Source organism: Lepisosteus oculatus, chromosome 9, assembly GCF_040954835.1.
Source record: "Lepisosteus oculatus isolate fLepOcu1 chromosome 9, fLepOcu1.hap2, whole genome shotgun sequence".
Classification (NCBI taxonomy): Eukaryota; Metazoa; Chordata; class Actinopteri; order Semionotiformes; family Lepisosteidae; genus Lepisosteus; species Lepisosteus oculatus.
Genome location: NC_090704.1, coordinates 30,655,788 through 30,678,482, shown reverse-complemented (window position 1 = coordinate 30,678,482; position 22,695 = coordinate 30,655,788). Strand labels below are relative to the sequence as shown.

General features: G+C 39.0%; 1 protein-coding gene and 1 long non-coding RNA gene across 3 annotated transcripts in view; one reads left to right on the top strand and one right to left on the bottom strand.

Moving 5' to 3' along the window:
* Positions 1-19,331, bottom strand: part of trabd2b (TraB domain containing 2B) — a 93,959-nt gene extending 74,628 nt beyond the window's left edge. The window contains exons 1-2 of the mRNA XM_006635278.3: positions 18,849-19,331; positions 13,004-13,564 (exon numbers count right to left, since the gene is read on the bottom strand). Of these exons, the coding sequence (XP_006635341.1) occupies positions 13,004-13,564; positions 18,849-18,956 (669 nt within the window). The 5' untranslated portion in view covers positions 18,957-19,331. The remainder of the gene's footprint in view (positions 1-13,003; positions 13,565-18,848) is intronic.
* Positions 18,893-20,813, top strand: LOC138241252 (uncharacterized). 2 transcript variants are annotated; one of them, XR_011190434.1, is made up of 2 exons: positions 18,893-18,979; positions 20,461-20,813. It is a non-coding gene; the product is annotated as an uncharacterized lncRNA (long non-coding RNA). The 2 variants fall into 2 exon arrangements; XR_011190435.1 differs by having other exon boundaries at positions 18,894-18,979; positions 20,457-20,813.
* Positions 20,814-22,695: the final 1,882 nt, after the last annotated feature.

The following is a 22,695-nucleotide window of genomic DNA, read 5'->3' as shown; positions in this document are numbered from 1 at the left end:
CAGTATAGTACCTGTTCATGAGTTTTTTTTAATTAAAATGTAGCCTGCTTCAAATCCATTGTATTAAACAGACTGTAGAGGTTGTCAATGATCACAAGTATTTGGGACTGTTAATTAAAAATAATAATATGGGGCAAATGTTGTGAGACCACACTGAATAGAGTAGGCTTGTGCTTGTTTTGTAGCTACAAGCACCTTAACCACATCACAGTTAAAAAGGTTGAAATAGCTGCTCACAGAGACTACAAATGCCAGTAATATTTATTTTTATGCACTCCACATTTAGAGTTGCAAATTGTTATTCGTCTCTGCTCACTGCTGCAATACTTGTACATCCCAGGGAAAATGAAGACTGTGAGCACTGCTCTTCCAGAAATCTGCTTGTTACACATCTGTGCTGCTATATGCACTGCCAGCCCCAGAGAGCCAACTCTGCTGAATTATGTGATGGCGTTTGAGGAGCTGTGCTCCTAGTCAGCTAATAATAAATTTAGGACTCAAATGAGCAAGTGACTACAGAGCTTAATTAAAACTCCAAACCAAGCCACTGTCCTCAACTAACATGTACTGTACATAAAGGTCTTTAACATAACAATAATAGGGTGTATATGAATAATTTAAATCCAGTTTCATATTCGAAAATACAATCTTTTCATTCACATTTAAACTTCATTATGGCCAACAGTGCAAGAAAACTGAAAGGTTTTCAAACTGACTACAGTACATACAGTATAGTAGTTTAATGGAAGAGAAAATGGGAGAAAGGACTTTTAAAAAGGTTTACTTCATTCCACATCACAGTCCTTTGTTTCCATTCTAAACAGTTACATTGTTTCAAAAATGTGGATTTTATCTTTGAGGTCTCATCTTTCAAGCTGGTGTTTTCCTTTTTCTGGACCTTTTTCTACGAAGTTCTGGGTCTCAGCTGCCATGTACTGTAAATGTGAGAATTTCTGTCATTTGTCTTCCTTTTGAAAAAGAGTCAGATGCAGTATAACTTGGGCATTATGACACCTAAAGCAAAAACTGTCTGCCTTAAATATGCAGGGCAGTAAGCCAGTTGAAGATAGTAGCAAAAAATATAAAACTAACAGTCATTTCAAACTGTAGTTGATTCATTAATGTCATTTAATTTGTAGAAGTACTGTATCAAGGCGCCTTAGTAAAAACTGATAGCACTACTGTTATCAGTAAGGTACCTTCCTGATATTACAATACCTAATATGGTGTTGGTGTGTTTTGTAAATGTCTGTGAGTCTGACTAGAGCAACTGTACCATTTTGTTTTCTGAAGTTATATTAAGTGACTCCTACTTTAAGACGGACTGTGTTTATATACTGTAACACAAACCTTGACTTTTCCAATATAGTCAGCATTTCTGTGTAATATTGTAACATCGTGCAGTTCAGGTTTTCTCCTTGTTTTGTGGTTCCAAGCCAGCCCTGGGTTAGGAGGGATGTGGGTGCAGACTTCACATCTGGTTTTGTCCTTCTTTAAAACAACAGGTCAGTCTCTGAGTGAGGAGATTAGAGTGGAAAAGACCCAGCAAATCAGTCAGGTCCAATGGCAGCGATTGTTGCACTTTATTCAAGCCTTTGATAATCTCTCAGGGATAAACAGATTTCCCTGTTGTGTATGCAATCCCATGTTCCATGGTTGTGGGACTTGCTTGCCCCTTTCTGCTCCTGCCTGCTGCTTCACTCAGCTCTGTTCCCGCATTGCTAGAGCAGGACAGCCGAGCTAAGCTTGGGCTCCATTACAAGGCTTGGCATTAGAGGCCATGAACCCAGCCTGCACAGTGGCCAGGACGAACATACTTGGCAAACAGGGTTCACTGCAAGGTTGTTACTTGTTTCATTTTCCACATTCTAGTGCTCATGCATGTTTATGTGTTGTGAATGATTTACAGACATGCAAATACAGTGCCTTCCATAAGGTACATATTTGGACAATGAAGTCAGCATTGCTATTTTTTCCTGCATACTCATGTAATTCAGATTTGAGATGAACAAATTAATATGAGGGAAACACACAATGCCTCCTTTTATTTCTGGGTATTTCTGTTCTTATATTTGGAATAATAGCACTTTTTGTGTTCAATCCCCCCCAAGTCAGGTGAAATGGGGAGGGATGGAACACAAAAAGTGGTATTATTCTAAAAAGTTAACGCATATGTGCACAGAACAACTCAGTACATTCTGTACTGTTGCTTCATATTCATCGTTTCATCTTAAATCCGAAATATTGAGCATACCACAGAAGTACAGTAGCAGTTTTGAATTCACTGTCCTTTTACTTATGGCAGAATAAATATATCTTCACATATTGCTAGTGCTTCATCCTCCAAAGCAGAACCTATTCTTTTTTATCTTTTTAAAAACATTTATGGACTTGGAAGTGTTTTATTATTAAGATTTTTTTTTATTTTTACTGTTTTATCATTGTAGTGATGGTCACTGGGCTTTGTGGCTTTAGTCAGTGTTTTCTGATGTGAATGGGGTCACATTATTGTACACCTAATCCATGATTCCTGATTCTGAATACATTTCTTTGGGTACAGTTCCAAGAATGCAGTGGTCATGACCTTAAAAGCTTCCCAATGGATGCAATGAGAACCAGAGGCTCTTTGGGACCAGAACTAAGTGAAAACTGGTTTAAATTGCATAAAGGGCAGAAATGAGTTCCAATCCACATTCAACCATGTAACATTACACAAATTCCCTATAAATGCGTGTTTATTTGAGTCTGTCTTTTTTTTTTCTTAAAATGGGCACAAAGTGTTCCTGAAGGAAATAAAAAATTAGGATTTATGTGCACACTACTAAAACTTTATGACTGCAACTGGTGGTTTTTGCGTCAGTGGGAAACTTAAGTCACAAAACATTTGTCAGCAACAGTTGAAGGACTTACATAATACAAAGGACCTAACTCACTCCATGAACAATAGCACAGGCATTATTAAAATACAGTGTCAACTACCCTATGAAAAATGCAACTCTTTAGAGTAATGGAAAGACACAACAGGTGCACAACACCTGTGTGACTAAAGCCAAGGCATCATAGCCCTCAGAGAAATATTTTAATATACATCTTCAGGCCTTCACCATCTGTAAAGACAATTTCAAAACAGATTGGCAACAACACCAAAAGTTCAGAAAAATGTAACAAGAAAACAATGTAAAGTCCAATGAGGACAGCAATTTAGCAGTCAAAGGAAGTTATATCTACGGTATGTGAAGGAGGTGATGAGCTGTAACCCCTGCAGTAAGATTTCACACTGGAAAGTGCATGCACAGATATTTAGATATCTGGGCACATTTTCTCTAACGCAATCAGAGATGACTTCATGAAGAAAGACAGCCTCAAGGGCACAGAGCGAGATGATTCCAGATGGAAACAATTCTGGCGCTGTAAAACAACCTGTAAGCTTCTGTACATCTAGCCCGTAAAAAGAAAATGGGAAAATGTGATTTTCACATAAACAAAACAAGCCAGGGATGTTACAAACGACTGACCGCTTAGAGCTAATTATTCCAGAAAGTATGCCATTTCTCACATTGATCTCCCAAACATGTTGGCAGGACACAGAAGATTCTTTTTACCGCTTGCAACCAGACAGGTCAATTAAGAACAAATTGGTTCTCTTAATAAAATACAGTCTTTGTTCTGACACAGAGTTCACACTGTGAACATAAGAAGAGGGATATTAAGCCTGCTCTCTGTGAGGTGGCTCACATTCTTCACAAGCCACCCAGCAACCTATCTTGGGAGGGCTGTACTGTATAGGTACACGTTTTCATGCCGTTTAGTTTTTATCAGTTCAAGTAGGGGGCTGCATCAGCCTGCGTAGGCTGGAAAGGAACAGGTAAAGGTTTATTCCATGCTGAAAGGAAAGGAAAGAGAGCACCTCAAAAAGGCTCCACAGCCAAAACATTACGTCTCATTTCTTTTATTTTCTTTTCTTTTCAGTATGGAAGAAGCCTTTACCTATTTTTTTATTCTGAAAGGTAGATCGTCCTAAAACTGTGCTGCTATTTGACACATCTTTTTCACCTCGCAGTTTATGGGTGCATGGGTGCTACTTCATTGTGAATGACTAAATGTATAGGATGGGGCACATCCTTATTGCAATTTAATGTCCTTGGCATAAACTACTTAATTAACGCATACACGAAGACTAAGTCTTTCTCACATTGAACAGAGATTATTATCAAATTAAAAGGATTATTTGGTTTTTTATATAATAATTCATAATCAGACGTAATTCAAATGCTCCATACTTCCAAAGTTACAATACCATTGTTCATTCAAAATGTCCATAACATACTGAGAGGAAAGTTTTTGGAAATAATTTAGAATCCATTTTTAATTCAAAAGTCAATGAATTATATTACTCAAAATCTGTGTCAAATTAAAAAAACAATCTTTCCTCTCTTCTGTAATGCCTTACTGCTAAATAAGGAAGAAACGAGTGATCCATTTGTGTGGGATTTTGAATCAGGGATTATGCTGGCATTAAAAACATAACCAAAAGGCTGTTCAATACCAGTCCTTTATTTCTTTCAGAAAACACTGTGCTGGGATCAGCAGTTTCAATGTGGAGAATTCGTTCTCACAGCTAGGACATTCAATACGGAGAGAAACATACTCAGGATACGGAGGACAGACGTTCAATAAATAAAATCCCCGAAGCCAGGTCCCTAATCCAGCAGGTCCAATGTGGAAAAAGAGTTAGGGAGGTGCAAATGGCAGCGAATATAAAAGAAAACACAGTGCTACTGGATCAATAAGATTAAAAACAGAAGATTTCCATTCCGACAGCTAAGACTTTTCAGCTGGTAAACTCACTATGAAAAGCACCTGAATAGTCAAATTAATTAAATTCGAAATACCGAGGTATTATAATAATGCAACAGAAACATTTGGGACTCTTCACTGTCATACACCACTCTTAAAGTATTTAATTACTGAACTGAAGTTGATCAGTTTCAGTTACATTTCTGACATGAAAAAATGTGTATGATGGACTAAAAGAAATACAGTTTCCCAGAGCTGCATTTTATTATTGTGAAGATTAAGCGGTTTGTCAGTCTTTAGCCAGAGAATGTACTAGCAATATTGAGAACAGGAAATTCCAGGCGGTTTTTTATCCTGTCTGATAGTAAACAAGGTTTAAAACAAATGGGACAGAAGATGGAGGCCTGAAATAGGCCAGTACACACTGCTAACCAACATACAGAAAAGAGCAATAAAATATTGACTACACCTAAAATGTAGTGACCAGAATTCCTACCACCATGAGGCCCTGATCCAAGAGCCGAGCTGATCCCTCACCCAACTGGTCCTGCAGCTCACTGACATCAACCAGCCTCAGGACGGCAAAACCAGAACTGCACAAATCAAAGTCAACCAATCACAGCACAAACCAGACAACACTGCCTCACACACTGGGACGCACACACACAAACACAAATAAGAAAGCTACTATGCCCTAAAAAGACAACAGACTAAAAAGACGCACTAGCTGAGTATCTAAGCAGGCTAGGGTTCCGCAAGGAGAAACAGTTTCTGATGAAGTACGGGCTCAGTGACTACAGCCTGGCCGTAGAAACTGGGCAACACAGGCAGACCTGGCTGTGCACCCACTGCCAGGAAGTGGAAACAGAGACAGAGATGCACTTTCTGCTGCAGTGCAAGAATGCAAGAACTAAATTAGGATCAAACATTCTTCACTAAAATAACCAATCTAATGCTAGAATTCCATCTCCTACCAGAATCAGAACAGCTTTTCTAATTCTACTGGGCAGGGGGGAACCTCAGAAGAGCTGCACCCCAGGATGTGTCCCAAATTCAGAGGGACAGACAATGAGCTTCTGAAATATTTTTTTGTAAATACAAAAAAACAATATGTATTTATTATTAATATCTTTAGTAATTTTTTACTAATTGCTATTGCTTTGGCCAAAAGTGTTTTTGGAATTTGAGTGCACTATGGGATATATTTTAATATTCAGAAGTCAGTATGCTAAATAGCTATCAAACTATCTGTCTGGAAGGCTGACTGCTCATTGAAAGAACCATTTGAAAGAGAAGCAGATGTTCTGAATAAGTAATTAGCAATCACAGGGAGTGCAATTCCACATAAGGGAGAGGAACTGGTGTGATTGGGTCATCTCTGGGCTAATTGTGAAGACTATAAGAGAAGTCAGGAAGAAAAGGAAGACAGTCTATATCTGAACTTGGATAGCAGAGGGTGAATATCTGTTGTAGTGCTGACAAACCTGTTGCTGCAGCTGTGTCAGGGGTGCAAGTTTTGATTAAAGAGTGGTGTCTCTGGCCAAACAGGATCAGCTGGTGGAGATAGTTATAGGGGAAATTAGTGGTTATTAATAAAAAAATAATAACCAGAGAATAATTGTGTAGTGCATAGTGTGAAGATGAACATTGGAGCATTAAATTAATCGAGTTTCCCATTGTAAAGGGGGAATAGTGATTAATAAAATGAAAACGTTTTTAAATGTTAAGCCAGGTTCAATGCACAAGTGTTTCTGAGTAAAAGTGACAATGCAGTGAATATTGCAAATGGGTGACATGTAGTAATTGAGTAGAACTCTCCTGTGCCTGTCGATTTAGGAATGACTATTGTAGAGTCAAACTGAAAGATAAACTGAAAGTTAACTGTGCAGTCTTTCCCAAAAGGGGACCACTGTCAGAACTAGAATCCTGTAGGAAATTCTAAGACAAAGACAGACCGCTCAAACACGGAAATGAATAGTGACACGCTGGCAGTATTGTTAATTTGAAACCTAGTGTCTGGTGTTGCCATTATCACAGTTTTAGAATTTGGTTAGCCATAATGAGTGATAAGATCATAAAGCATACCATTCATGATGGCTTTATCAGTTCCACTATGACTATATTATAACTGTTTTACCATGTGTTTTGTATTTCTAATGCAAGTAATTAATCATTCAGGTTAGTTTAGGGCTCTTGGTTTTTGCTCAGGTATGAGGATTGCAAGTAATGGTTATCTTCAAGAATCGGGACATTACTGTCAGCTGCTTCTTTCGGGAGATTTGTTTGTGTGAAACTGTATGTTTTGTGCACACTCCATAGTGGTTCAAACACTCAAAACTCGGCATCCAACTTGTTCTGAGATTTTATTATAAGCAGGTCATGTAGAGGTCATGAAATCACTATTAAATCACGTGTGTTGCTTAGGGGTTTCATTAAGTCAATTTTTAATTACATTCATCTGGAGATGTGCCACAATATTTGGATGTCCCTTAGCTTAGAATAACCTGGTGCAAAATGTCTGCCTGTCTCTTCACAACAGACAGTTGCATTTCCCATGATTCCCACAGAAATCTCCAATGTCCCTTGGGTCTCTACTGCACGTCTCCTCATGTCAACTAGAATGCAGAGAATGATTGCAGCTCCTGCTCTCTCCTAAACCTCAGCTTTAAATCAACATCTGTGTTGATCTCTTAGTCCAGTTTTCAAGGAAATATCTATTTCTCCACATTTAAAGTACTTGGAGGGGGGGGTCACATATTAAGTGTAGAATAGAAATAATTTAGTTTAAGAAATTCAAGTATTTTCCATTTAAAACAATATATCATGTTCACTTAAAGTGGCTCGTTTTCAGTATATTGTGTAAGTTGGTACCACAGTGCTTAACATGGAGAAGATGTGCCTAGAACAATCTGCGTGGATGAAATGATGGACCTTGGGGTGGGTTCAGGTCTGGCAAATAATTTCTCTAAAAATAGAAATTGTGGCCCCATGAAAGCCAGTCTGTGTACTAATCTGCACAGACTAGTGTCTCCTGACACCAACCAGCACTGTCAGCAAGGCTTTGACCTCTGACCCTTGTGCAAGAGCGGGGCGCCAGCTCGTGTGACCTCAGCCCACGGACACCGGGGTGGGCTCTGACTAGAATACAATCAAAAACAAATATCGGGGAAAGTTGCACGCCCAAAATTTGTTTACCTACTTTGCTGCTCGACTTATCAAAATAAGCCCTGATCTCTCACAAACGAAAGATGATTCCCCTCCATCTTTCTGTAATGTCAGAGACACTTCACAGTAAACAAGCCCACCAGCTGTCAGGACAGATTGTTCTCCAGCAGCCCTAGATTAAACATCCACACTCTTGTTTGAAAAAACACCTTTTAATTTAATTTGGTTTCAGCAATGAGTGGCACACTGAACAAGAGCTTGAATGTGAATGACATACACCAGTGGAGGCTTTTCTGTACAACATTTTTGTTTACCAGGACTTCCATTCTGTATGAAGCATTCACAAACTAACACAAACCTTAGAAATAAGAACAAAGCTACAGAAAAATATTGGAGTGTGAAACGGGGGGGAAATATTGAAGTTTGTGCTGTTCTTTGACAGGAATATACAGTGTTAGTGTGTCTTAGAAAGGATCCTACTTCAAAGCACTAAGGCATTTTTCACAGTTCAGGAGTAAAAGATGAATCACAAACATTTAAAGTTAATCTTGCTAGGCTAATTACAGGATAGTGTAAGCTGCTGTTTTTTATTGTGAACAAGTAATATGTGGGCTGATCATAACAGAACCACAATAACTGAATAAGTGAAATAATTTGTTCTTTGATTAGTAGGCAGTAAACCTTAACTTACCTTTCTCCATGCCCGTCAGTGCTGATGGGAGTCCTTACATGTCTTTTGAATAAAACACCAATAAAAGTATCAATATTGTACAATTGCCTCAGTCGGAGGAGATAAAAATAACTCAAATTACAAGACTTAAGAGCTACTACTGTAAATAACATTCAAGACGTGATCCTCAGTAAAGATTCATTAGTTCCAACTTGCCACGGCTACGACCCTTTGTACAGCATCTTTACCAAAAGCAACATCTCAAGATAAGTCTTGGTAGAGGGATGGCCTGACTAGTTTAAATCTGGTATACAGTAATATCAATGCATTGATCTGTAGGTTCCCAGCCCATGCCAGTCCAGACAAAGTTCACTGGTACTAGCACATAAAAACTTTAGCCATACTTAACCAGTTTCAATTGCTGATAGTTAAGATTGATGCCATCAAACGACAACGTTTAAACAAACCACCAGCCTTTTCTAGAACTGGCAGTCTCGCGTTTATTCAGCGTTTGTCTTCTCTTTAGAAAACAAATGAGCTTGCATACTGGCCCAAATTCTAGTTAAGGCCTTTCGGTGTCTCCTCTATCTGTACACACCCTCCCTTATAACATTCTCAGATACACAAGCCACTGTAACCGATTCAAGCTGAAACAACACAGATACCAAGAAAATGACAAGGCAAAGAGCTTCAAGCTGATTTTAGGCGACTGGAACTTTTTACTTTAATATATTTAACAAACTTAAAACCTCCCATGTCACAAGTTGTGTCTTTTGGCAGATATTATTTATTTAGGCGTTATACAGTATGTTGGATACGGAAAAGAGCAGAAATCAGTTCTCAGAGTAAACAGAGATACAGATTTGGCATAAACCTGCTTGCTTGAGGGAACAAACTGCCTGGCCACATGGATAAGGCTATCACAATCACTACCAAAGAGTCAAAGAGCTGCTACAGAGTCTGACAGGGAGGGATGCCAACTAATGAACATTCGGAAACGAGCATCTGTTACCCCTATTTATACTTCATTTAGTGTGGCTTCAGGTCGACCCTCCAATAATTAAACATTGGCACCAACTCTAGCCTTCCTAAAGTTATTCGACAGTTAACAGAAAGTCTTTGGACGAAAGTACTTTAAGAATACAGGGCACCAGAATGCACCACTGGGATGTGGGTTAAAGATGGCAGTTTAAATAAATATGATTTGTTTATCATTTTCAGCATAATTCTCACACAGGCAACAGCAGATGAACTTGTAAGTTACAGTAGCATCAAAACCTGCTGGAGAATATTCCTAGCCTCAGAAGGGATTCCTCATACATGGGAAAACTGAACATCCACATTTTGTTATATGAGACCATGCAGTTGAGCTCAGATGAATCTGTTTAATTATAATAATAATAATTGCTTACACTTATATAGCGCTTTTCTGGACACTCCACTGAAAGCGCTTTACAGGTAATGGGGACTCCCCTCCACCACCACCAATGTGCAGCATCCACCTGGATGATGCGACGGCAGCCATAGTGCGCCAGAACGCTCACCACACATCAGCTATCAGCGGGGAGGAGAGCAGAGTTATGAAGCCAATTTAAAAGGAAAATATCTAAAACTGTTCTGCTGACATTGCCACGATCAGTTTGACAAGACATAGGGAAAAGCAGCTAAGACACAGTGGCGCAATGTGCCAGCTTGTGTTTATATAAAAAGAGGATTCATAAAGCTGTAACTGACTCAGTCTGTTGGTTTGAGCAAACGGACCGCATTTAAAAACCCTTGCTATCTCCATATAGAATTTTACTTCAGCATACAATACATGCACTCAGCTAAAGATCCTTACAATACGGTGTACATTACTGAAACACTGGGGATAAAAGGAGAGAAAACCAGTCAAACGTTTCTATATGGAGAATGCCCTTTGCGTATAGAATTGCACTGTACTGGCTGAGATGCCTACTGGTCTGAAAGTGAATTTTAAGTGGCTCACTACGTGTGTGACAAGCCTGTCTTGACAGTGTAGTTAAGAGGTGCTGATGAAAGAGAAAGGTTGCCAAGGGAAATCTCTCAAATTAGCACAACTTTATTGCGGGCAGCAGGATATCCAGATTTTGTTACCGCACAGCAGCTCCAGGCAGCCCTGAAACAACATGCCAGGATGTGTGACTGGAGGGGCAGAGCACGCTCTTGAGAGTAGCTGGAGCTGCATGCTTACGAACTGCAATGGATTACTGTCATTACTGGGGTCTCTCCTTCCCCTTTCACTGTAAGTCCTTACTCCAACACTCCAGCAATTAATTAAGTAATCTTTGACTGCAATAAAGCCATTAGCAGTGTGATTCTCAAGACTTTTTGCTCCTGCCCCTTCTTAAGCAGCTGAAAAATAATTATTCTAGTATTGGCATGAAAGCGTAGTGGAATTTTTAACTGCAGGTACATGAAGAAACAATTCCACTGGGGAGAAGAAACTTGTCCTGCTAGTATTACTAAGTAACTAATGTACAGGACACAAGGTCTGTTAGGGTCCTTTGTGCTCACCAGTGTGAAAAAAAACAGTCTTTAGAGGAGAAAAAGACTCATGAAGAGACCAGCATCGTGGTTTGTCACACTGTGACAGCCAGGCAAGACAAGGAGCTGAGTGGGACTGAGGCTATTGTTGGTTCTATGCACAGCTTGATCTTAAATGTGATCTGTTCATTTGCACAATGGGTCTAATTAGGATGTATTAATCTAAATTTAATTGAACATATCTAAAAACCTAATTTGCAAAATAACAATATAGTTAAAGAGCATAATGTCCTTAAACATGAAAAATTCAATAGCTTGTTCTCTACTGCGGGCCCCTCTTCAGTGCTTTGGGCTTATGTGGGAGGGACTGCTTAGACAGGCTCTTATGATACTGACAGCTCAGTGTGAAGTTGATGTTTAAACAATAGTGCCTCAGAGATGTGTGAATTTAGTGACCCTGTCACAATGCTCTCCTGAAATCGTGAATAGCCTGGACGTCATGTTAACACTCTCCAACAGAACTGCAGTCAAGCTCTGATCAGCGGGAGTCTACTCCCACTGAGGAATTTCTCATGAGGACAGAAGATTATACAACGCTGTATTACAAATTCATTAGATCAGGGATTCCATTCCATTTCAGGACTTCAATCAAGCAAGTATTTTATTTACTTAATGTACTATGACTGTGCTGTTGAAGATCGCCTATAAATAAGGAGCCTGACTTGCAAAGGAATGTAATGAAAGTGCCAAGGTTGCCAACTCCTACATTACAGCACTGGCTTTAAATTGAGCCGTTTTCCTGTAGTTGACATCACTTAAACAACTTCTAAAGACCTCTTGTTTCAAACTCTATATCACCCTACAACCCCAGAAAATGAAATGTCTTGATGTTATGTCATCGGTAAGCAAACTATTTTGGCTGTGACAGAATCTCAGGTTACTGACTGAGTAGGAACCGTATTGTATACCAAGTATGAGATAATGTCATGTAGCCAATCAGCTTGCTGACAGATGTGTGATGGATTCCTTCACACAGACCGCCCTGACAGCACTGCTGTGCCTCAAAACAAAACCTCCATATACCCAAAGGCTGATTCTGATCCTGAAAGCTATACTTTGTCACGCAAAAGTCAGGCATTTTGCTTTGTTTTACACTTTTCACTTAATGGTTTTCCTTCTTTAAGCAGTATCACGGTTCAGTGGTACATTTTAGACATTTTGTTTTAAGTTGCTGGCTACTCATACATGATTTTCCCTGAGCTGTTGTGATCAAGAAGTTGAAGGTCAATATGAGGTAAAGATTGCGGTAAAGAACCTAACTATGTTTTCTCACCTAACTAAGCTGTATTCATAACAAAAGTTGTTATACATGCAGAAAAAAACAAAGGAGGCTTTTGTATATACAGTATTTCTATATTAAATGTTACAATTACGTAGCTCTTTCTTTGATATTGTATTACTTTGGGCTGTAAGATCTTTGTTCTTTTAATTCTGATCACGGTCAATACCAAAGCAAAGCACTGCCTAGCTATTATACCCACAGAGTTTCCTCTTCTTCACTTTCCCCTGCTGCAGGACTCTCCTCACTAGGGCACCAGCAATGTCTTTATTAGCGTGTTTCTACTCCTTAACAGTCCCGGTCAGTGCCTCCACTTCCGGACCAAGTCTTTAATTTCACTTGTCTTTTTCCCCCGCTGGTTTCTTTTTCCGAAAGGAAGGAAACCCCCCAACATAAACACGAAACACCGTTATAAACCGCCCGAAGTGCTCGAACTAGTAGGGAAACTAGTAGAGTCCACTGAGGCTCATTCACGGGCTGAGGGGAAATCGGCCCATTTCCCTTCACGGGGCTCCGGCCGTCCCTACCTGGGAGAAATTGAGGCCGTTGAGAGGGTGGCACTGCTCCTCTACTTTCTCCACAGCGCCCGTCCTCTTGCGCAGTCGCTCTGCCTCCTGGGCCAGGTATAGATCCAGCACGGGCACCCCGCGGGAGCGCACGTCCGACTCGGTCAGCGAGTTCACCATCAGCATCACCCACACCGGGCGCTTGCGCTCCCAGTTCCCGGCGATGGCGTTGAAGAGGTAGTCGGCGTAGAGCCCCTTCCCGCGCTGGTCGGGGGTGACCCAGTGGGCCATCATGTGCTTGACGTAGTCCAGGTGCCGCTTGAGCCGGCGGTAGAGGTCGCGGGGCAGCAGCGTCTGGAGGTTCTCGCCCTGGGGCAGCAGCTGGCAGCTGGTGAGGGCGGAGATGGTGTAGGGGTCGGTGAGGTCGAGCTCGAAGAACACGTTGCTGCTCTGCTGGAAAGCCGCCTTGGAGTTCTCCGGGATGAAGTCCCAGACGCGGGTGTAAGGCACGTGGATCGTCCCGAAAAGGAAGGAAGGGGGATCTCTCTTGATTTTCCAGAGGAACGAGTTCATGTCGCTTTCCTGAAAGGAAAAAAGACCGGAATTTGGAGGGCAGCTAAATCACAAGAACATACAGCAACTGCAGACAACCGAGCATTTGGCTGTCCTCTAACCTGCGTGGTTTGAAGGATGACCACCTGGAAATATGAAGATGGAAGTCTGGACTCTTTGTGACAACCTTGAGAACTGTGGAGGGGTATTAGCACGATGAACTCTGGGCAACAATTATTTAATTACCCTTATTTATACAACTGAGAGCAGACAGTTACTAGTATTTCCAAACTCCAAGAAGATACAGACTATTCAATCCTTTTCAATAGTCTGGTCAAATTCTAATTGCTGTATTTGCTGCACTAATAGTGAGGAAAGAGTGTCCAGTGCAATATTACAATTTGGTCCCCCCTACAAACTTCAGTTTATCAGCACCATTAAGTGAAAGTAACAGAAGAATGTGTTTTTCTTTGGGGTGAATAATAACGGAAAAACAAATAACATTTGCTTTGAAAAAATTCCTTACTATATTTAATCCACGGCTTATTTGATTCCTTATACTCCATGTTTTGTCAAGTATGTTCTGTGCTTAAATTTCTTCTTTACCGTTACAGCTTTTCAAACGAAAATGCCCACTATGAAACCTTTCAAAAATGGACCAGAAAACAAACCCTGCCAGAAAATAGAAATCTTTTGCCATAATGGTTTATTCACATGTACCCATCCTGGAAGAGAATCACAATTCTGGGTGTCTGTCTTGAACACTGAATTATTCCGATAAAGTATTATGAAATGTGAGAGAAGCATGAATGAAACCAAGCAGAACATACACAGTAAGCAATACAAAACAGATGAAAACACAGAAAGGATACAAAAATTGAAAGGGCAGCAAAGTCTGTAGAGGCAGCAAAGTAAATTCAATAAATGACATATTGTAGATACAGTAAGTGCAGACAGAAAGAATTATAGGAAACACAAAAGAGATTAATATGTGCTCATTTTGACATAATTCTTCTTCCAGACAACATTACAAAGACAAATTAACAAAATGTAAGGATATCTATTTGAAAGCATTAAATTTCAGTCATAAATAATTTTGTTAAAATTGTACACTGCATTATAAATACCTCATTAATAATGAAGTATTCAGTTTTAGTCACAATTCCACAAAAATTATATTACACCCTTAGAAAGAGTATAAGGGTATAAGTATAAGATGCAATTGTGAAATCCTCAGGGAAAAGAAAGTTAATTCATTCTTTTACACTCAGTTTACAAAAAAAGAACACAGGAACACAATTGGAAACTAAAATGGAATTTCTTTAGAACAGATACAAGGAAATATCCCTTACACAAAGTTAACTTGAACTAGATTCCCAGCCAGGAGTTTCAGGCACAAAAACTGGGTGTTTTCACTTACTGTAGCTACTGTACAGTATAGAGCTTATAGGGATGAATTTTTCTAGTTTTCTTACATAGAATATGGTCACCAAATGACAAATAAGATACTCAGGAGTACATACTGTAGAATAGCGGCTATGCACACTGTATATTTACAGGCTTAAAGTACAGTCTTACACCCTTTAATGGATTTTGTCTTGGAAAAGCAAAGGTTACAAAGAACATTTAAAATTTTCAAAAGCAGGGACAAAGTCAATCAGACAGCTGGCTGAGATCCTCAGATCAATACTGTAGCTGCTACTGTAGCTTTGGCTCTAAACTTGTAAGATGGACAGAATGTTTTTTCCTTTTTACAGTTCTTCCATGTTTGTTTAAAATAAAAAGGCCTATTTCAAAAGAAGACATTTCATTTTTATAACCTGCCGAAATTGTTACCTTGATAAAGCTACACAAAGTACGCACCACATATTGCTGCTTGGATCGCACGCAGTAGTGCCATAAATTGTTGAAACTGCCTTGCAATGAAAGGCATATTTCTATATCAACAAAACATTACGAAAAAATGATATACAGTAAAAGGAATAGTCATGAAATATGACGTACACTCCTACGTAATATTACAGTATGTGTTCTGAGTGACTTCATATGGTTTCTGACTCGATTGCAAATTGGTAACTGACACCCTCAGAAAAAGTCTACAGTATGTCATTTATTTTTTCAGTAATTGTAATAGCATTACGTTTCCAAGCTAATATCACATCCCTAAAAGCTGATAGCACACGAACTTTTTTTTTGCGTATGAAGTCGCGATATCTACTACTGCTTTGCAATTGAGTCGGTCATCTGGGTTGTGACACAAACGGGACACTGACGGGGCTGTGTCGGGGCTTGGCAGGGAAAGACTAACGGTACCACGTCAGTGAAAACAGTTATACAATACGTGTGCTTGTTCCAACGTCCTGTCCCTGAAATATATCCTCGAAAAAATAACGTTCCGTGTTATACTTTTGTTTCGGTTAACAAAATACATCGATAATGTACCTATAGGAAATTAGTTTTTCTTCCTTTGTAATTTAAGTGTAAACTTAGTCAATCAATTTAAGGATATTTAAAATTTGAATCGATTGTATATATAGAGGGAGTATAGAACATTGTTATATAATCTGCTGTAGAATAGAATGTGTATACTCTGGTTGTGATATACAAAGGGCAACATACTGTACTACATTCTGTAGCATTGAGCATGACAGCCTCATTGTTATTGGCTTCATATTTACTGGACAAACCTACTCAGTATGAGTAAACACGATATTTAATCATTATAAGGCGAGCGTAGACAAAAAGGTCCCAACTTTCAAGGGTAAAAGTGTTCATTTTTTAATAAAAAGGTTGGTAAACGATGCTGGCAAAAAAACCCGAGTAGATGGGTTTTTTAAAACTTGGACATAGTACAAAGTCTATAAATAGCTCTTTATAGCTTATTTCAAATGGTCCTGTTTTAAATAGTTGATATCCAATTCAGAGACCGGTCCAACAGATGATCAGCAATACTCGGCATAATACTCTTAAGAACAATGAGAACTGATATTTCCACATGTGCAAAACGGAACGTGAAGAATTTCGCTTTCGTACTGTACCTCTGTTAACTGGGGAGTGTGACAATTCAACAATTTGAATTGTACTGAACTGTACTGTAGCTACAGTTCAAAAGGGAAGCAAGTGGATATGGACATTAAGACATTATTACAATAAGCACCGAATGTAATGAAAAAAGTCAATTCTAAGATTTTAGGGCTGATATGCAGTTATGTCACTAAAACACCTGATATGTTTATAGTCCGTGGGTCAAATCTAGGTCGCTAAATAAAAATTGAAACATGGAATTTAACGACGGAAGTGTTAATTGTTAAGAGGTGCAGCATCGTGTCGTCTACAAAGAAACTGGTACAGTTACAATACGGATCATTTCGGTTGTGTGGCCTTAATCAGGTCTGAGACACCTGAAAAGGATGTCTGTTCTACTCTTTGTGTGGAATTAACCTGCACTTTTTTTCACTGAATGTTCTGGGTGTGATTTAAACTGCTGAAATTAACTGACGTGAGGCAATAAACCCAGAAATAGCCCGCACCATAGTCATGCTGTAGGCCCGACGTGCAAAAGAGAATTTCCTGTAGGACAATCGACGCAGAGAGCATCGTTCATGTTTCGGCACTCAATCCCCACCTTTGTTTTGCATTTCTTCTCTAAATTAGTTTCGCAATTTTGCCCTATGTTAAATTTTGCTATCTAATTTGTCTGCAAATCGGAACAAGTTGTGTTCTGTTTGTACGTCTTCATGAATAAGCATTTAAAGTGGATATGACAGAATCCCGTTTTATTTTGCTAAACTAAAAATACTGAAGACATACAGTATATGAACAGCCCCCGTGTAGGTTATTACAACATTACTACAACTATAGTTCAGTCGTAGATGGAGTTAAATTTAGCAGCTTATGTTGTACCTTTCTGTTTCCGAAATTGATATACCCTTAATACAAAACAAGGTAACAAAAATCGATAAACAAACACGCTATGAGTCTAATGTACTGTATAATAAATTCACTTAATGTACTTTTGTTTTCGTTTCAACAAAAGTGTTGTAATCAGTGTTTAAACAAATGCTTCTTTCAATAGATTTGCTCGTGGTTTTGAGTTTGTAAATTTCTGACACTCTATTAAAAAGACTGATCTGAAGTTCATTTAGTATCTGCCTATAGGGTAAAATACTGCAAGCCTGGCAGTGTAGCTGTAATTGGTCGTGCACTTCTAGTTTAAATTTTCGACGTTTCGTCAATGTTGTCATAAGAGAAGTTCAAGTGTGCGTCAAAAGCGGGCAAAACAATCTCTTCCTCTGGGGTCGAAATTTGGGTTTGTCACTATTAAAGAAAGAATTCTAATTGAAGCCGCAAGCAAGCATAGATGTAAGCGCGGTGAAATAAAATGTGCGTATATAAAGCATATCTGTGTTAAACAAATTATTACGAGAACAAGAAATAAAATGTACTTCCCGATTTAATTTAGTTATTTCCCTTGTACTGTGACCGCAGTGGACATGAACAACTTCTACAATTATTGGTGTTCAATCGAAAGTAAGTAGGAAGCACTTGTGTAATGAAGAACTCAGCATTTCATTTCCTATTATCAGCAATGCAGGTTTTGAGGAGGTTATTATTAGTATTAATTACTCAATTAATCAGCCACCGACGCTCAGTCTCAGATCTTCAAAACGTTCTTATAAAGTTTAACAGATAACAGTCCGTATTTTACTGTATCAGTTATTGATACGCTTAGTTCATCTAATAACTAAGAAAATAGTCAAAATAATGTTTTCTTTTCACATTTCCTATAGTAAAATTGTGCTTACGTCTTGAAAACGGCGGTGAAAACGAGATAATGTTAACTTAAACCCATGACACAGCGATATTTCCTGACTGAATAATGTATCTAGTGAACAAAATACATAATTCTGTTCTTGACAGTTATTTTAAATTTCAATTATTGTTGTTCCTGTCTGTCCTCCCAGATTTTTCCAACACATAGTCAGTTTAAGCCAATTCCAATTCAGAATGCCAAAGGTTTCCTTTCATAATAATTTTAACAGGTCAGTAAAAAAAATGTAAAGTGGTCGGCGACCACTGCTGTGGGGTTTCCCCAATTTGTCTTTTTTTCCCCCAAATCAAAAACGATTTGTTTTAGAAAGACGTGCTTCTATGAAAACTTTGCTAAGAGGCGCACAACGTGTATTTTAAAAATAAATACGTTCTCCCCCGTGAGATGGGGATACAGCGCAAGGCAGGCTGTCTCGTCAGAAATCAAGTGTGGGTGCCGCAGCACTGGTCCGGCAGTGAGCATCAGGTCCGACAGGTAACTTACCGACTTGGGCGGCTGGCAATGCCCTGTCCCACTCTGGGCTGCTCTGGAGGAGACACACCGCAGGAGCGCATTCACGAGGACCCAGCACAATCCAGGGTGAAAACGCATCTTTACTTCTGAAAGTGCGAAAGGTATCGGCCGCCTCAGAGTGTGCGCTGCCTTTTCTTGTCTTTTTATTAATAGTTGAACCCTTATACAAGGTTATATAATAAACAACTAAAATACGGTCCACACTGCACCTCGCCTTACGTTGCCTGGAAAGAAGCGAACAAGTCTGCCCGAATTTCCGCCATGCTCCCGTTTGCTTCGGTTCCCCCTAACCCTGCCGAGTGAAGCTGAATGAAGTTGTGCTTTACTGTTTACCGGAGGAGGAGGTAGGAAGGTTTTTTTTTTCTTTTTAAAGATACAAGGAAAGAAGGCGAAATAATTCCTTTCAGGAACTCGTGGGTTAAGGATCGTGTTCTGTTGATTTCAAGTTTGATTTTGGGCAACACGGGAGGCGGGGATGAACCCAGTTTGACAATTTGTCTGAATGCTAAACTTTAGAAAATCCATTAAAACTTAAAAATTGTAAACACACAACACACAGGCCACTAGAGGGCGCGATGACTCACAATGTAGGCTTTGATGGTCCTTTTTAACGATTTAATAGGTCGACTCGAACAATTCAATAGATACGTTATTAGTTTACTTTTGATTAAAGAAGTCTCAAAGAAAACAATCATTTCGGTTTATAACTTAAGTATGAGAAAACAGTATGTATTCCCAACATCGGTTGATTTTAGTAATTACCAATTGATTCATGAGCCATGATTTCTATTTTCAAACTATTGAATGTCATTTTTTCTTATTAAGTTTTTGTCGCATCATAATTAAACGTTATATTTTGCTAGGATTTTAAATCTTTCAACGTGATATGTTTATTCTCTTATAATACTCATCATTACAATCATGTGGCAATGCTTTAACAGCCAGTCCAGGCTTAGTCAAGAATTCTCTGCTCTTTACAGTATTTCAAGATACTACAAAACATTGTGTTATTTAATCCTGGACCCTATTTACCTCTATATATTTATACCGACAAAAATATTGTTTGAAGACACTGATAATTCAGCACGCTGCAGAGCCATGTGTTTTTCTGACAAAAAGAGAAAGCATAGGTTCAAGTAAGTGTGGAACTCAGTATCCTTTGTCGTGAATGTGAACACTAGACAGCATAACCATAGCAGAACAGTTTTGAAAACCAAATGAATGAGAAAATATTACAGTGAGACTTAAGTGGACCTAGAGAACAGTTCTCATGTGACCATTCTCAAGTACATTAGCACTGAAAGCATTGTCAATTTTAACATTCTCTCCTTACAGATTGCATAGTAATCCGAGTATGCAAACAGTCAAAGCAAGTCATATCTTTAGTGTGTTCTTCTTGGTCATTTTATGTCTGACAGTCTATTTTGCTGCTTTACTGTTGTGTCTTACAAGTAGTGGGTTAAGAGAAGCTGGTGTTCTGTTGAAAAAAACATGGTGAGCACAGCTCTGAAGTTTTATTCTCTCTCCTTTTTCTTCTCCCTTCATTTCTCTTGTTGATTTTGGAATCTTCACCCTGAGGAAGAGAACTAACTGTCGGTTTCCTACACATCTGGGTCTGCGCCTGAAGCAAAGTCCCATCAGCCTAGAAAACCCTGGGTGGCTTCTTCAAGGCAGACATCCTTCATAACCAGAACCACAAACTCCTTATTCAAGATTTCCTTTTCCATTTGCTTAACATTACAAAGAGAATCTTGTAGTGTTTTTTTTTTCTTCGTACATGTGTCTCTGTGTTGGACATGATCTGCTTTGAATTGTGACCAGCTTTATTTGTCTCTTGCACCCAGCGTTGTGAGAAGGATTTGCAAACTGCCTTCCTTTTTTGTCTGTGACACTGAGTTTCTGAATTAAATTTGGATTAAACATTACATACATACAGTAAGCAGCAATCTTGTTTCGTTTCCAAATATTTCTGTTGTCTATTTTTGGGCGCTGTCATAGGAATTCTGCAATTTGTGTTTTATTTGTAGGTCATTGTATGTCTCTTTATGGAAATCTTCTTTCAGTCCCAGCATTACAGACTGGAAGGCGATGTCAAACTTCTGTACAGGAGATATAGTGACTTGAGGAGGACCCACTTACTGTATGTGAACCAAAAGAACGTTATATTTTCAAAGACAGATTTCATATGAAACATAACAATAGTGTGTGTTGTCTGCTTTTTAAAAAGATATAGGTTTTTTCCATGCTGAAAGGAAAAGAGACACAACGTTTCTGCTGTGAAATGGTGACCCCTGTAGAAGGCTCCACAGTCGAAACACAAAATGTTCTCTTTTCTTTTCCTTTCAGCGTGGAATAAACCTTTACCTGTTCCTTCACAACCTACGCAGGCTGATGCAGCCCCCTACTCAGATTTTAAAAATATATTTTTACTTAGAAAAGAAGGCTTATATTTTAATTGAGACAAATAATAGAAAATACATAACTTTGAGAGGATTTTCTCATTCTTGCAGTGGGGAAAAATGCGAAAAAGAAGTTGGAAAGGTTGTCTCCCGGAAAAAAGATTTAGGAGTAGGTGGTGTCAGAGATATTATTTCTATACTGTAGGTTCAAAAGAAAGGACGCAGACCCAAGCCAGAATGAGTAAAAATGTCTTTTAATTACCACTTTAGTTCGGTCTGAGGATATTGGCCTTGGTCTGCCTGAGTTGTGACTTTTGGAGTGCGCTCAGACTCCTGTCTTTAGTTTGCCTGCCTGATTTATTAATTGTGGTTCTGACAGCCATCCCAACCCCAGCTCTGACCCTGTCCCTGCTCAAAACCATTGTTGTAGTATGTTGTCTCCATTGTGGATTATATGGGTGATTTTGCCAATTTTCAGGAGGCTGATCTTTCTGTTGAAAGATCTTTTGATCTTACAAAATGTTTTGATCTGCTGAAAAATTGAAAGGCCCTTCATCTACAAACAATTTGCCTATTATTTCTTTCTCTGTTTCCCCTTTCAATTTCAATTGTAGTGTTTTTCCATATGCCGTCTTTTAGCAGTTTCTTAAACCTCAGGGAATAACCTGTCCCATTCCTCAGAAAAATCCATTTTTAATCCAAGAATCACCTTAAGATTTGGATGCAAACCATGAAAGTTTTCCTAAACTTTTCATCATTATCATCCTAGTATCCACTTTCCAATTGGTGTGATCAGGTTTCTGGAGCATCTTACATGTTCACCTTTCCTTTGGACTTCCCCACTCTCCCCAATCTGCTTCCCTCCTTCCTGACCAACGACACGCATCACTGGTGAGCTCTAAAATATCAGACCAGTTATCAGCCCTGTTTACTTCAGTAGTGTTTAATAAAGCTCTTAGTTTGGGAGAACAAGGTCCTAACACTACACTGATTTCCAGTTGGTTTCATTTAGATGTGCATGCAGTATATTTGACTTTGAGCAATGAGCCGATTGCAGAGTTTTTCTATATCGGTATTTAAATTAATGGGGCCTAAATCATCCTTGAGTGCTCTCATTTCGAAAGCATTAATACAAGTCTTTGAGACTGTTCACTGCGAGTGTCAGATTTTGCCTCCTTTAAAATTTCAGCTGCTTTTTGTAAAACGAATTTTAACGTTCTTCTTGTTGAAACCCTACTTTCTCAGTCTGTTGAAGCCTCTTTCTCAGTCTCCCATTTCTCAAGCCTTAGATTCAAGCCTTAGAATCAAGATCATCCCAGTTAATTTAGTAATGGTCCTCATAATTCTCGTCAGATCAAGACCTTTTTATGACTGATATCATGACCTGCTTTATTCTTGATTTAGACATTAATGTCTCA